Source organism: Callorhinus ursinus, unplaced genomic scaffold (assembly GCF_003265705.2).
Source record: "Callorhinus ursinus isolate GAN/ISIS: 27379988/994484 unplaced genomic scaffold, GSC_fseal_2.0 scaffold1, whole genome shotgun sequence".
Taxonomy (NCBI): domain Eukaryota; kingdom Metazoa; phylum Chordata; class Mammalia; order Carnivora; family Otariidae; genus Callorhinus; species Callorhinus ursinus.
This window is the reverse complement of record NW_027397063.1, coordinates 95604625-95617403: the sequence shown is the minus strand read 5'-3', so window position 1 is coordinate 95617403 and position 12779 is coordinate 95604625. Positions and strand designations below refer to the sequence as shown.

The window sequence follows — 12779 nt, the reverse complement described above, 5'->3', positions numbered from 1 at the left end:
CCAAGTTATTTTGTCTTTCCAAGACTTTAATGATTTTATTTGTAAAATGGGGATAATAACTGCTTGTCAGAGTTGTGACTGAATGAGGTATCGTATGTATAAAGAATCTAGTGTCCTTTGTTTTACAGTCAGTCATGGCATATTTTGATTAAATAACTTATCGAAAGACAGCAATAGCACATGTCGCCACTAGCCAATAAGAATTCAAATCTTGGCATTTGGATTCATTAAGATTTTGTTTAAGATGTGTCAGTAAACAAGGGTCTTAAACAGTTAATAAACAGTTTATTTTTGTTATTTTGGGAGAGAGATCATGTAAGTGTATGTATTTATTAATGTATTAATATATTTAATACAAAACAGACCAAGATATATATTGTCTGGCCTAAATGTGTTGACTAGTATTTGTCCTTTGTTCTTTTGTAAGTACCACATTAAAAGTAATCCATCCCTGACCCAAACAGTACTGTATTTGAATTCTTCTCTGTTCTTTTAAAAAATATTTTAGGAGTCAATTCATGTTCCTGATCCTGTCATTTCAATAGCAATGAAGCCTTCTAACAAGGTAGGAGTTTGGTTTCAATCCGAATAAAAACTTGAGCTCTTTTTCATCTTTCTGCACAATGCACATAGTATCTTGTGATAACCAGCAATCTTACGGTCTCTATTTCTTCTTTTGGTATTGAGATCGCCTTCTAAAACTACCAGTCTCTTGGTAGTGATTAGTTCTCACTATACCTGAAAAAATTGATGGTATTAAAATGGGCACAAGACTGTGCTTTCTAACTCTTTATAATATCATTGGCTCCAAAGTGGTAAGAATATTTTCCTATGTTCAGATCATAAAGGAGTGGAAAAAGGGAAACAGGGACATTTATCCTAAGTTGTAGTAAAACCTCACAGGTCCCTTAGATTACTACATAGATTAATTGCCTCATGGATTATATTACATCTCTGGATTTGTGGCAGTTATGGAGTATAACATGGAAAGCCTGCAAACAAGACTTTTTCTCACTTTTTTTTTAAAAAGATTTTATTTATTGATTGAGAGGGAGAGGGAGCACGAGCAGGTGGGAGAAGCAGGCTCCCTGCCGAGCAGGGAACCCGATGCAAGGTCGATCCCAGGGCCCTGGGACCACGACCCGAGCCAAAGGCAGACACTTAAAACGACTGAGCCACCCAGGCGCCCCTCCACTTTTTTTTCTTTTAAAGTAGGCTCCATGCTGTGTGTGGATGTGGGGCTTGAACTCACAACCCTGAGATCAAGAGTCGGACGCTTAACCACCTGAGCCACCCAGGCACCCCTTTCTCAGTTTCAAATATAATAGTTTTATGGTTGGATTTGATGTCATTTAGCTTTTTATGGAACCAGAATTCCTTGAATAGGTTCTTACTCGCATTACTGCCATTAGAATTAGTTTGTATTAATGCCATATTGTTTGAGTTCTTAAATTGCTTTGACATTCATAACAGTCATGTTAATATGGTAAATTGAAACGGACTCATTCATGCATCGAGAACCACTTGTCATCTGGGAACTACTGTTTACAGAACATACTCTGATGTATTGTCTTGTGGGTACGTTAACAGGTACTTCCTCTATTTTGGGGAAATGAGCTTTTCCAGACCCTTCTTAGTATAGAAAAGAGAATGTTTAGGGAGCAAGAAACATTATGTCATTCCATCTCAGAAATTTGAGGAAAGGCAAACCTTGCATATTACCACACAGAGAAATGCCACAGTTCCAGGTGCTTTGCTAAATTGCTTGCTTTTCCCTTCCGAATAATCAGAGAGAGAAGTTAAAGATACTGTGCTTTTTCATTCCTAATTCAGAGTTTATGTAAGATATTTAACTGTTGATAGTTCACAACAGTGGAGGAAAATCAAAGGCATCAATATCTAAAAGGTTTTTTTGATGTTTCAGGCTTGTCTGTTTGCTGGAGTAAATTAATTTAAATCAAATAATGAAGTCATTGCATAAAGCTGTGAATCTCGATAGTGGGGGCAAGGATGATCTTCTAGTAAGTTGGGAGTACCTGGCTTATGTAGGGAAAAGGCAAAAACTTATAGACTAACCGAGGTTTCAGTCCCAGCTTTGCCATGCACTAGCTCTGTGGCCTTGGGCAGGTCAGTCAACCTTTCTAGACCTAGTTTCTTCCCCTGTGAAATGTGGATAATTCTGTCTTGCAGCATTGTGGTTAGAATTTGAGGTACACATTCAAAACATGTATATAGCACAGTTCCATGCACTCGTGATAACTGTTAAATACTGGTGATTCAGGGTGTGTTTGTTTTCTGTTGCTGCCATAAGAAAGTACCACACACTTGGCTTAAAATAGCACAAATGTATTATTTTACAGTGTTAGAAATCTGACATAGTTCTTACTCGACTAAAATGAAGATACAGGACTGTTCCTTTCTGGAGGCTCTAGGGGACATTTTATTTTTGCTTACTCAGATTGTTGGCAAAATTCAGCTCCTTGTAGCTGTTGGGACTGGGGTCCCCATTTCTTTGATGACTGTCATGTGGGGCCTGTTTTTAGCTTCTAGAAGCTGTCCATTTTCGTAGGCTTTGGCCCCATCGTCTTCAGTGCTATCAACCACACAGTCAACTCCTTTTGTGCTTCATATATCTTCTGCCTCGTCTTCCCTCGTTCCATCTTTCTAACTTAACCCTTCGGTTTTCCTCTTCCTTTTTCAAGGCCCATGTGATTACGTTGGGCCAACCCAGATTCTTCATGGTAATCTTCCCATCGCAGAGTCTATAAGTTTAATCATATCTGCACGATCCCCTTTATCACATGAAGTAACATTCACGGGTTTGGGGGGATTAGGGCTTAACTTAGAGGACCATAATTCTACTTACCACGTATGGAATTATATCTAAGGAGAATAAAGATGCATGCAATCACATCCAAGCAGGTTGTTTTGAAAGGGAGAAGTCTCAGTATGACATTTGCCTTACTCTTGGTCTTAACCGTCCTGCTTGAATCTACAATCACATCTTGGTAAACATGCTGATTCCTGTGATTATGTATAGAATTTCTAAAATGTAATAGAGTAACAAGGATTATTTTTCTTCATTGGAGAAAGTTTTCCACAAATGGATAGTTTTCCACAAATGGACAGTTTCTATGTATATCCAAGAATAAAATAGGAAAGGACATAGTTAAGCCTTAGACTCTTGTATCTTGTTGTGGAAAGAAAATTCTGTCAGCCAACCGTTCCCTGATGTCTTGACTGTGTGTTGTCCAAGCTCACATATTGAAAGGGTATGTATGGCCTAGGGACTAGATGGGGATCATTGTTATTTCCTAACTGTTAAGGTACTTGACTTCATTTAGTAAAGTTCTTTCAACAGCCCCATTACTTATCATGCTTACTAAAATGTGTAATGACTTTCTTTTTTTAAAGAATGATCTGGAAAAATTTTCAAAAGGTATTGGCAGGTTTACAAGAGAAGATCCCACATTTAAAGTCCACTTCGACACTGAGAGCAAAGAGACAATTGTATCTGGAATGGGAGAATTACACCTAGAAATCTATGCTCAGGTAATGAATAACAAGGAAGTTAACTTAAATTCATTTTATTTATGTCTGTGTTTTGTTACAAGTCAGTAACTCTCAGTCTAATGACTGTAAACTAATAGTGGTTCTTCAGACTTCATTCTGGCTTATATCCAGATGTGGTATACTGTGTTACAAATGTTACTGTCTCTTACAGATTAATTATTTTTGATTTCTAAATCCTTTTATTTGTAAAACATTTGCAGACTCCTAGAATCAAGACTCCAAGTATTTGCAGTAAGATCATCCATCCATCCCTAGGTCGTGGTTAGTTGGGTCAAGCAAATCCTGGTCTCAACCTTAGGGAGACAACCTGCAGGGAGAGACCTGCTGGGGAAGTTGGCCCACCAGTGCCCACTCTTGAGGCCATTTCTTGCCTGTTTTCTTCTCAAGTTAGTACTTGAAGATCATTAGAATTTAGATAATAGAAAGAGTAGATGGGCTGTATTTTCCCTAGGAAAGGTCTTCTGTATCTATGAATGAAAATGAAAGCTATTTGACTTATGATTAAAAATTCTGGTTGTGATCATATTTTTGAAGTTAAGGTAGTAGAAAACTCTGACGACAGATTCATAGGCTATTCCAGAGAATATGTAATAATATGAAACAAGGGTGAAGTTTTAGTGGATAGATTAATTAGAGGTAAGTAAAAGTTAAACAGTCTAAATTAGAATTCATTTATATAAAATCTCAAAGTCACTTGTATCACTTAATATCATGTATCTAACCTTTGTAAGATAACTTTGTAAAGATACTGATTTAAGATTTATCATTTTTTATCATATTTAAATGAGTGCTTCAAAGGTAGTTAAGATTCTTATGATTTTTCTTCTTTCAGTTTATTTTTTTAAGTATACCAAAAAATTAACTCCCCTCTTCTTTTTAGCGGATGGAAAGAGAATATGGCTGTCCTTGTGTCACAGGAAAGCCAAAAGTTGCTTTCAGAGAGACCATTACTGCCCCTGTCCCGTAAGTATGCAACACAATTAAACATACTGTGAGGCCAGAATTGAAGCTTTTTATTATGGGATATACACACCACTTTTACATCATGATAGTTTCTATTAGGGAATCTGTATCGTTCTATACTGTAATGAAGACATTTATACAAAGTGACATTTTGGGATTTGCTCGGCCCCATAAACTAGGTATTGATGAAGACTGGCATACACACATCATTGATAAGCATGTTGACTCGTCAGTGTTAGGGTCTTCATTTATTCCAGCTGTGCTTCCTTTGGGAGACGGCTATTATGTTTGACTTTAGTACCATATTGTGGATGCCAGAGAACTTGCATTCGCCAAGGAATCATCTCCTGCAAGGAAAGGAAACTAACGCTGTAATAAAATTCAGAAAACATTTAAGAAAACAATGTTGGGTTTAGATTTTGTTAGCGACAAAACAGTCCTTACAAAGAACAACAAAAAAGTTAAATGGCTACCAGTATAATATACTTCAACCTGGTGTCTATATTAATTTACATGAATTCTGATTTAGAGTCAAAATTAATAAGGCATACACTGTGGCTATAAAACATGTCTCAATTTTCAAAGTGTCATCAAATAAAGGTAAATGATACTTTACCTGAGATGCAATGTCATGAAGTAGAATGGTGTAGTCTAACTCAATGAAGTCATCATTTCTTTGCTATCATAAAAAATAAAAACCTGGTGTTTGAAACTTAGTATCTTTGGAAATAATGATACGTTCATTTTAAAATTCAGCTTTCGTTACTAGATGATGATACTTCCAGTTAATAAGTAAAAACAAAAATTGAATGTTATAATTTATTTAGCCTGATCAGAAAAACTGTGTTCTTGGGGCGCCTGGGTGGCTTAGTCAGTTAAGTGTCCAACTCTTGGTTTTGGCTCAGGTCATGATCTGAGGGTCGTGAGATGGAGCCTGCTTGAGATTCCCTCTCCCTCTCGGTCCCTCTGCCCTTCCTACCCCCCCAAAAAAGAAAAACTGTGTTCTTATAAAAAAGTTTTCTTTCAAACTACATTTTAAAATCGTGATTTTTTTCACCTGTTACTCTAAAAGTTGTGTACCCTTTTTAGGTTCTGAGTTGTGATAGCTGCGTCAGAGCATTATGATCTAAAGTTTGTCATTTAAGATTCCTGAATGTTTCCATTATTCAGAAAAGCATCATTTTAAGGGATAAACTACTGAAATGAGTGTTTACATTAAAGGGAACCAATTTTATAATAGAAATTCTCTTTTTAAAAACAAAGTAGGAAAACATAATGAGTGTAGTTATATGGTTTTGCAATTAAAGCTTTCATCTGTACTTATTGTTTTGGGCATATAAAGTATTTATACCACCAGCTCCACAGAAATACTGCATCCACATAGTTTAAAACTACATTCACCAGAGATTTGCTGTACAAGGTTTTTTAAGGCTTATAATCAATGTGTTGCAACAAGCCCTGGCCTCTGAGGGGCAGCATGAGCTGCTGTGTCCCTTTTGGGTAATAGCAGTAAACCTTTCCGCTGAAATTTTAATAATGCTTTAAAACTTTGATGAAGGATTATAGGAGTTTTCTGTCATAAAACTTCTAGCACTGTCTTGAGCATATTTTGAAAACCATGATTATGATTGTATAACCTCTGTAATCTGGCCCTGTTACTCGATTATTTGAGCCTTAGTACCCCAACAGGAATTTGTAACCAAAGTTGATGTCTACAGAAATGCATTTAAAAAATCCTCTGTTGGGATACCTGGGTGGCTTAGACAGTTAAGCATCTGACTCTTGATCTCAGCTCAGGTCTTGATCTCAGAGTTGTGAGTTCAAGCCCTGTGTTGGGTTCCACGGTGGGTGCAGAGCCTACTTAAAAATTTAAAAAACAAAAAAAGGGCTCTGTTTCTTAAAATGTTGTTGTGGTATTTATGTTAGGTATTGGCATCATATTCTACCTATTGTGATTGGGTATCCTGCCCTCCAGTGCCCGTAGGTGTCTAAGAAGTGGTTGCAAAAACCTGTGGAGTAAAGGTGCTCCAGCTTGCAGTTTGTTTCCAGCAAGCTGAAACAAGTCATTTGGAAAGTCCTTTCCTCTTAAAAAACTAAAACTGTTTGTTGTGGTTTCTTTGCACTGTTTTTCTACATATCCATGAGATATCAATGGTTGACTTTTTTTTCTTTCTAACCTCTTAATAAAGCTAAAATGTGAAGTTGACTTTATGTCTTTAAAGACTAGAAAGAGGCGGTTCTAAACAGTCGTATCAGACTTAAAAGAATAGGCTAGCAGTGAGATACAAGGTTGTACATTATGAGTAAACGGGTTATAAAAGCAAATGATACACAGCAAGCTTCACAAAGATTAAAAGATGATAAGATATTTGTTCTAGCTGATCCTTGGGGCAAAAAAATGCCGGCCACGTCTCAGGGTAGCTCTGGCACCACCATTTCAATAGAGGACAAAAAGCACAGTAGTTTCATTTGCATAGCTGTAGAAACTCGAATACAAAATTTAGATCGCCAAAGGGTATAATCTGTATTAAGCTGAGCGCAAAAACGGAATGCCAAATTATTTGTAACTCAATATTTGACTCTGTTGAAACCGCAGCTTCAACTTTTTTAACCTTGGGAACTGACCTCCTTCAAAATGCCAGGTTCACTATTTTCAATATAAAATGACTAAAGGGGCACTATTTATCCAATTATGAATTATCACACTTTCGGTAAAATAAAACCCTGTTAATAGTGTATTTTATAGAAATCACTTACCACTTGCTTGACAGTTTGAATTTTTACCATTTTATACCATGTGTTTTCGGTAGAATTCTGCCATATTATATAACCACAGGCAACCCAGGCTAAGTGTCGAACTGGCTTCATTTCTGGAGATACATTTCCAAAACTGTCTGGTGAGGGAAACATTTATATGGTAAATGGAATTATTTTATACATACAGTGTTAATTTGAGAAATCTAAATTCTAAGTCATGTTTTAGTTTCCTTCAAATGTGTACAGAATTTAAGTAAGGCCCTTTTTTGTTGAATTAGACTAGTAATGAATATTTTTGCAAAAACCAGTATATTTCCAACATATTGTTAACATCTAATAGTTTGAGCACAGATAATTAATATTGATCTTAAAGTTGAGAAAATGTTTTCCATGCCATATTTATATACCTGGAATATTTTGTGCTTCAAGTGGTTCCTTCATGGACTTGAGTCTTTGATAAAATGTGTTATCTTCTTTATCTGGATTCTTTCCAATTTCTCCTTCAAATGTGAAGTTGACTTCTGGTGCAGTATCTTGTCCCATTAGAGGGTAAAGTACTTCAGCTGTGCAGTTCAGTGTAACTTGCTGTTTGAAACATTTTGCAAAATACCTTTACATGTAAATGGCCATCCATTCCTAATTATCATTCTTGAGATAGAACATTTAAAGTGTTGGCCCCCTAACAGTGTTTCAAACTTGACTTCAGAGTTTCTATTACGGAGGTATCTAATTGGGTGTGGCCTACAGTTTTCTTGAAGGTATCTAAAATAGATAACTTATTTTATAACTTTTAAAGTATCATAATCTTATATTTCATCTTAAAACTTTATTATTTCAGTGTTAATGGGGTGTCCCATTTGTAAGGCCAGATTTTAGTCTGACTTTATGTACTACCTCTGGACTTTGGTTACTTTTTAAGTCTATTACTCTACCATCTGCTTCTGAAATAACAGACATATTCTCAAGCCCAGATAAATTAATTTGTATCTAGATGTAAAATTAGAAAATAGTAGCATTGGTTCTTTGAAAGATGGCTGTCTAGTAGCTCAGATAATCTTTTAATAAATCTCTTGTTAGCCTGTGTGTCTTCTGAATTATGGTCAACAAAAGGCAAGCTTTTTTTTTAAATTTTAAGATGGTTATGGTACAGACTGCAGTTCCTTTTTTTTTTTTTAAAGTTTGTCTTAATAATTTGGCAAGTATGTTATATTTAAAAATTTCCCTGCCCCATTACTGAAAGATTCCTGTGAACATGTTGGTATCATTTGGTCATTTTATTGCTCATAAATATCTAAAAGCACTGGCTTTCTTTAAATGAAAGAAATCAAAAACAGAATGAGAAGGGCAGACCTAAGAAAGTAATGACTAGAGAGTAAATTACTTCATTTGTCATATTAGGCATAAATTCAGACTGCCCTAAGAATATATAACATTTTTAAGGGAATTTATTTGAACTGAAATGTGTAGTCTTTTCTAAATAGCTCAGTAGAATTACTTCATGTATCGATACATTTTTAAAAGAGTATAATCTGACCCTTGTATGTTCATTATTTTTTTTCAAGGCAGGGATTTCACAACTTTAAAAAAAAATACAAGTTAATCCTATGACTTGATCAGCAAAGGTGATCTAAAATATTTATAGAGTCAAATTCTTTTTCATAATAAAAGACATTTCACTTACTTTTTGGATAATTTCTTCCACAGAAAATTTAAGGCAATACTTGTGTCCTCTTCCCGGAATATCCTATTAAGAAAATGTAGTGAGTTATTACAAGAACTCGGTTCTTTGTGTTGTTAGAAAAATACACTCTCATTTGGTTGGGGCAGAGGGCTGACTGGTGAGGATAAATGGTTAAAGCCCTAAGGCTTTACCTTGAAAAAGGCATGTCACCATGTACGTAACATGTAATTCAAGAGGTCCTTTATGAGATTTATTTTGGATGAGAACAGAAGAGTGGGATAAAAGCATATATAAAATGGGTTATAATTCACTTTCAATCATTAGAGGACTTCAACCTCTGGATCTGTGATCCTGAATTCTCTACAAAAGAAATTGTGAAACACCTTTTGATTCTAAGACAAAAAAACAGGATATACCTTTGAAAACATTTTCAAAAAGCCCTGTGTACCCTCCAAACACTGTTCAATGAAGGTGAATTCCATTTGGGGGCAGATTACTGGGAAGTGGTTAGAGATGTTAAGTACTGTTTTTACTTGTCCGTTAGTAGACCTGCAAAATGATACTTTTAACAAATTTTATAACCATAAGACAATTGTTTAGGTATTTCACTTTTGAATCAAGATACAATTAAGAGTGTACACCTAATTATCTGGTGCAGTTTTGAAGTAACATCTACTCCCTGTCAGCTCTCACAGACTGTTAGTTAAATTTATGTCCGATAACCAAGCCACAATCTCAAATCTTATATTTTAGTAAAATGGAAACAAGCCTGGTTAGTGACAGCTGTAGCCTTAAGCATTTAATTTAACCCTTTGCCAGAGGGAGCATATCTTTTACAGGAGTCAGTGGTAGTGGTGTTTGGGTAGTTAAGGCAGAGCTTAAGCCCACAATACTTTTGTTTTCTGACTTTGGTTGTCAGTTTGTCTTACTGTTTGCTTACCCCTTCATTTTGGTTAAAGGGTCTGATAAAGATTGTAAAATTCAGGCAAAGAAGTATCGTTTGGAAGACGGGAGCTTTTGTTGGTTCAGATTGGAGTAGATGAGAAACGTAGTAGGAGTTTTGAGATGCTTTTGAATGGTTCTACAGGTTTGTCAGAAAAGGGTAAAATGCCACCCCGCATTTAGAACATTTTCCCATTTCTTTGTAATAGTGCCCATTAAAAACTGTCTCTGTCTCTGGCTTTCCAAGAAAAAACAAACAGCCCTGGCTGTCCCAGAGTGTCAGCTATCCCCAGGAATGTTAACTTCCCTAGACCTGACGTCAACAGCGAGTCCCAAAACAGGCAAGGGTGGAGTGGAAGGGAAGTCGCGCTAAGAACGAGGCTGAGACCCTTGGGAGCTGGAGGGCAAGCAAGTAGGTGCCGGCTCCCGCCCACTGCCCTCGCCGGACTCACCTCCATGCTGGCTTGTTTGATAGTCTGCACCAGAAACACCTTGTGGGGGGTCCCCTGCTGGTAGTTGATGCAGTTCTCCGCCACCGAGGCTGCCCTGGAGGCTGGGAAGTGGGTCGGGGGGATTTCCATTCTTGGTGGGAGCTTACGGCTGCTCACGTTGAAGGGGACCAGATGGTACCAGTGCACCGCCGGCTCAGCCTCCTCCTGGGTGGCCGAGACGGAAGGGTTGTTAGAGTCGGCACGCCTAGGTCGGGCTGGCTGTAGGCGGGATCGCCAGCTCCCACCCTCCTCTCTTCCTCCTTCCCTCCTTCCGATTCAGGAAGCTGCCGCAGGGGCGCTGGCTCCCGCGGCTGCTCCTGTGGCCCCGCCCTGCTGCCGCCCACTTTACCGACTGAATCTTGCGAGGGGTGAGCCCCGGCCTTTCCGGCTGGCGGGGGTGGCGGTGTCGGGAGGGAGTCGGTGGGTTAGGTTGGCTGGAACTTCATCCTTCCCTTCATTAACCTTTACTGAAGTGCAAGGAGGGGCTTTCTGGCTTTTTCCTTTATGGAGTGCCTCCGGGGCCTGCAGTTTCCTCTCCGTGGAAGAAATCTGGTTGCTTCACATGCAGTCTGCAGCACACCTTCCTTATATATCGCGCAGTGTCAGGCACAGGGCAAAGTGCAAAGGAGCTCCAGATAGTGAGTCGGTCAGTTGGTTACTTCTTTCTCCTTCCCATTGTGAGGTGCAGAAACGCGCTTGGTTAATCCCCCTTTTTGTGGGATTGGACCAATGCTGCCCAAATCAGGGTATGAGAAATTTCAAAGGATAGCATTAATTTGGAGGATAATGTAATTTGGATCAGGAGAAATAAATACACCTGCATCCCCTCCCCCTTTACTAATCTAAGAAAAATGAGGTTTTGCTGTAAATCACGTTGAAATTTTTTTTAAAGATTTTATTTATTTATTCATGAGAGAGAGAGAGAGAGGCAGAGGGAGAAGCAGACTCCCAAGGAGCAGGGAGCCCGATGCGGGACTCATGGGATCATGACCTGAGCTGAAGGCAGACGCTTAACCATCTGAGCCACCCAGGCGCCCTCACTTTGAAATTTTTAAGAATCAAAACATATTTAAGAACTGAACTTCAAGCACTACATGAAGTAACTTCTAACAAAGACAAGAGTTTTTAAAGCTGCTTAAAGCAAGCACAAACTTTTAGTAGGCAGTGCATTTCCATTCTCCAGGTTTCTTAATTGTCTTCTCATTTTACCTTTGAAGGGACTATGATTTAGGCATTGGATTGCTCTAGATCAGGAAGCTAAGGTTCCTTTTAATCTGTATGGCCAAACCTTCCCTTTAGCTCTTTGGCTTGGAAAAATAGAGCTTCTTAGTTTTTTTTTTTTTTTTTTCCTCAAAATGGATTTTTGAAAGTTCTTTGGGTGGGCATACGTGTTGTGCTTTAAAAAATAAACTTAAAATGTATTTATAATGTGTTCTCTTCCCCAAATACCCTTTTTAATCTAATAAAGTTTTTATTTGGACTAAGTATATTTTAAAAAAATGTAAGGAATAAGGCATTTCTGTCTTTTCTAGTTATTATTAGCCAACCAACTGTCAGGTAAGTAGAGGATGAAGGGGTTAGTTTCTCCCCTTAAGGCTTTTTCTTTAAAAGAAAAAAAAAAAAGGGTAGGTTTTTCTTTTGGGGCGTGAGAGGGTGAGTCATTCATGTATTAGCCAACCTCTTAGGTTGTCAGTGTGTGTGTGTGTGTGTGTGTGTGTGTGTGTGTGTGTGAATTGTTCGAATCATGTGTTTCTTTAATAGTGTCCAGGAAAGAGTGGCTGAGTACATTCTGATGATGCTGAAAGAGCTTTTTGCTGATAATGAAATTTTAAGTTTCACAAATAGCTAGTCAACATTTCCTGGTTATTTCCAGTTAAAGTTGTTAGAAATACAATATGTGAGCTTCCTAGATAAAGTCACTGTTTGAAGCTTTATGAATACCATCGCTGTAGGTTAAAGCTCGTTAGTAGGTTGTGACATATTAGGCGTTTACTAAAAGCACACATACTAATTTATATTCTTTTCAAAGTATAATTATTACATTAAAACATTTAACTGCCTATCTAGATGTTAAGTAAACTGCATTAAGAGAATCTTATTCCTATACTTGAGTCCTTGAAATCTTATCTACTTTATGAATGCTTTATGAATGGTTAGTCTAAAGTCTGTTATCCTCAAATTTGAATAATGTATGGGTTACCTTTAAAGTAACAAAATTATTACGGGTCCCTGGGATCAGGTAAATTATTATAATTTTATATAACTTGCATGAACATAAAAAGGTCTGTGGCTTGCAACTTTGGTACAACTATAAAATCAAAATAAATCTACAAAATAGAGAGAAAACCAATAGAGTTAATGGGGTGCCGGGG

General features: G+C 37.4%; 2 protein-coding genes across 3 annotated transcripts in view; one reads left to right on the top strand and one right to left on the bottom strand.

The window, feature by feature from the left end:
• Positions 1–12779, top strand: part of GFM1 (G elongation factor mitochondrial 1) — a 44834-nt gene that overhangs the window by 18551 nt on the left and 13504 nt on the right. For both annotated transcript variants that reach the window (XM_073898062.1, XM_025879780.2), the window contains 3 exons: positions 509–565; positions 3415–3552; positions 4454–4536. In XM_073898062.1, the coding sequence (XP_073754163.1) occupies positions 509–565; positions 3415–3552; positions 4454–4536 (278 nt within the window). The remainder of the gene's footprint in view (positions 1–508; positions 566–3414; positions 3553–4453; positions 4537–12779) is intronic.
• LXN (latexin) lies at positions 4566–10691 on the bottom strand. The gene is made up of 6 exons (XM_025879794.2): positions 10369–10691; positions 8975–9037; positions 7701–7878; positions 7294–7430; positions 5153–5215; positions 4566–4883 (listed from the first exon to the last, which is right to left on the bottom strand). The coding sequence occupies exons 1-6, from the start codon at positions 10495–10497 to the stop codon at positions 4785–4787; spliced, it is 669 nt and encodes a 222-aa protein (XP_025735579.1). The 5' UTR covers positions 10498–10691; the 3' UTR covers positions 4566–4784.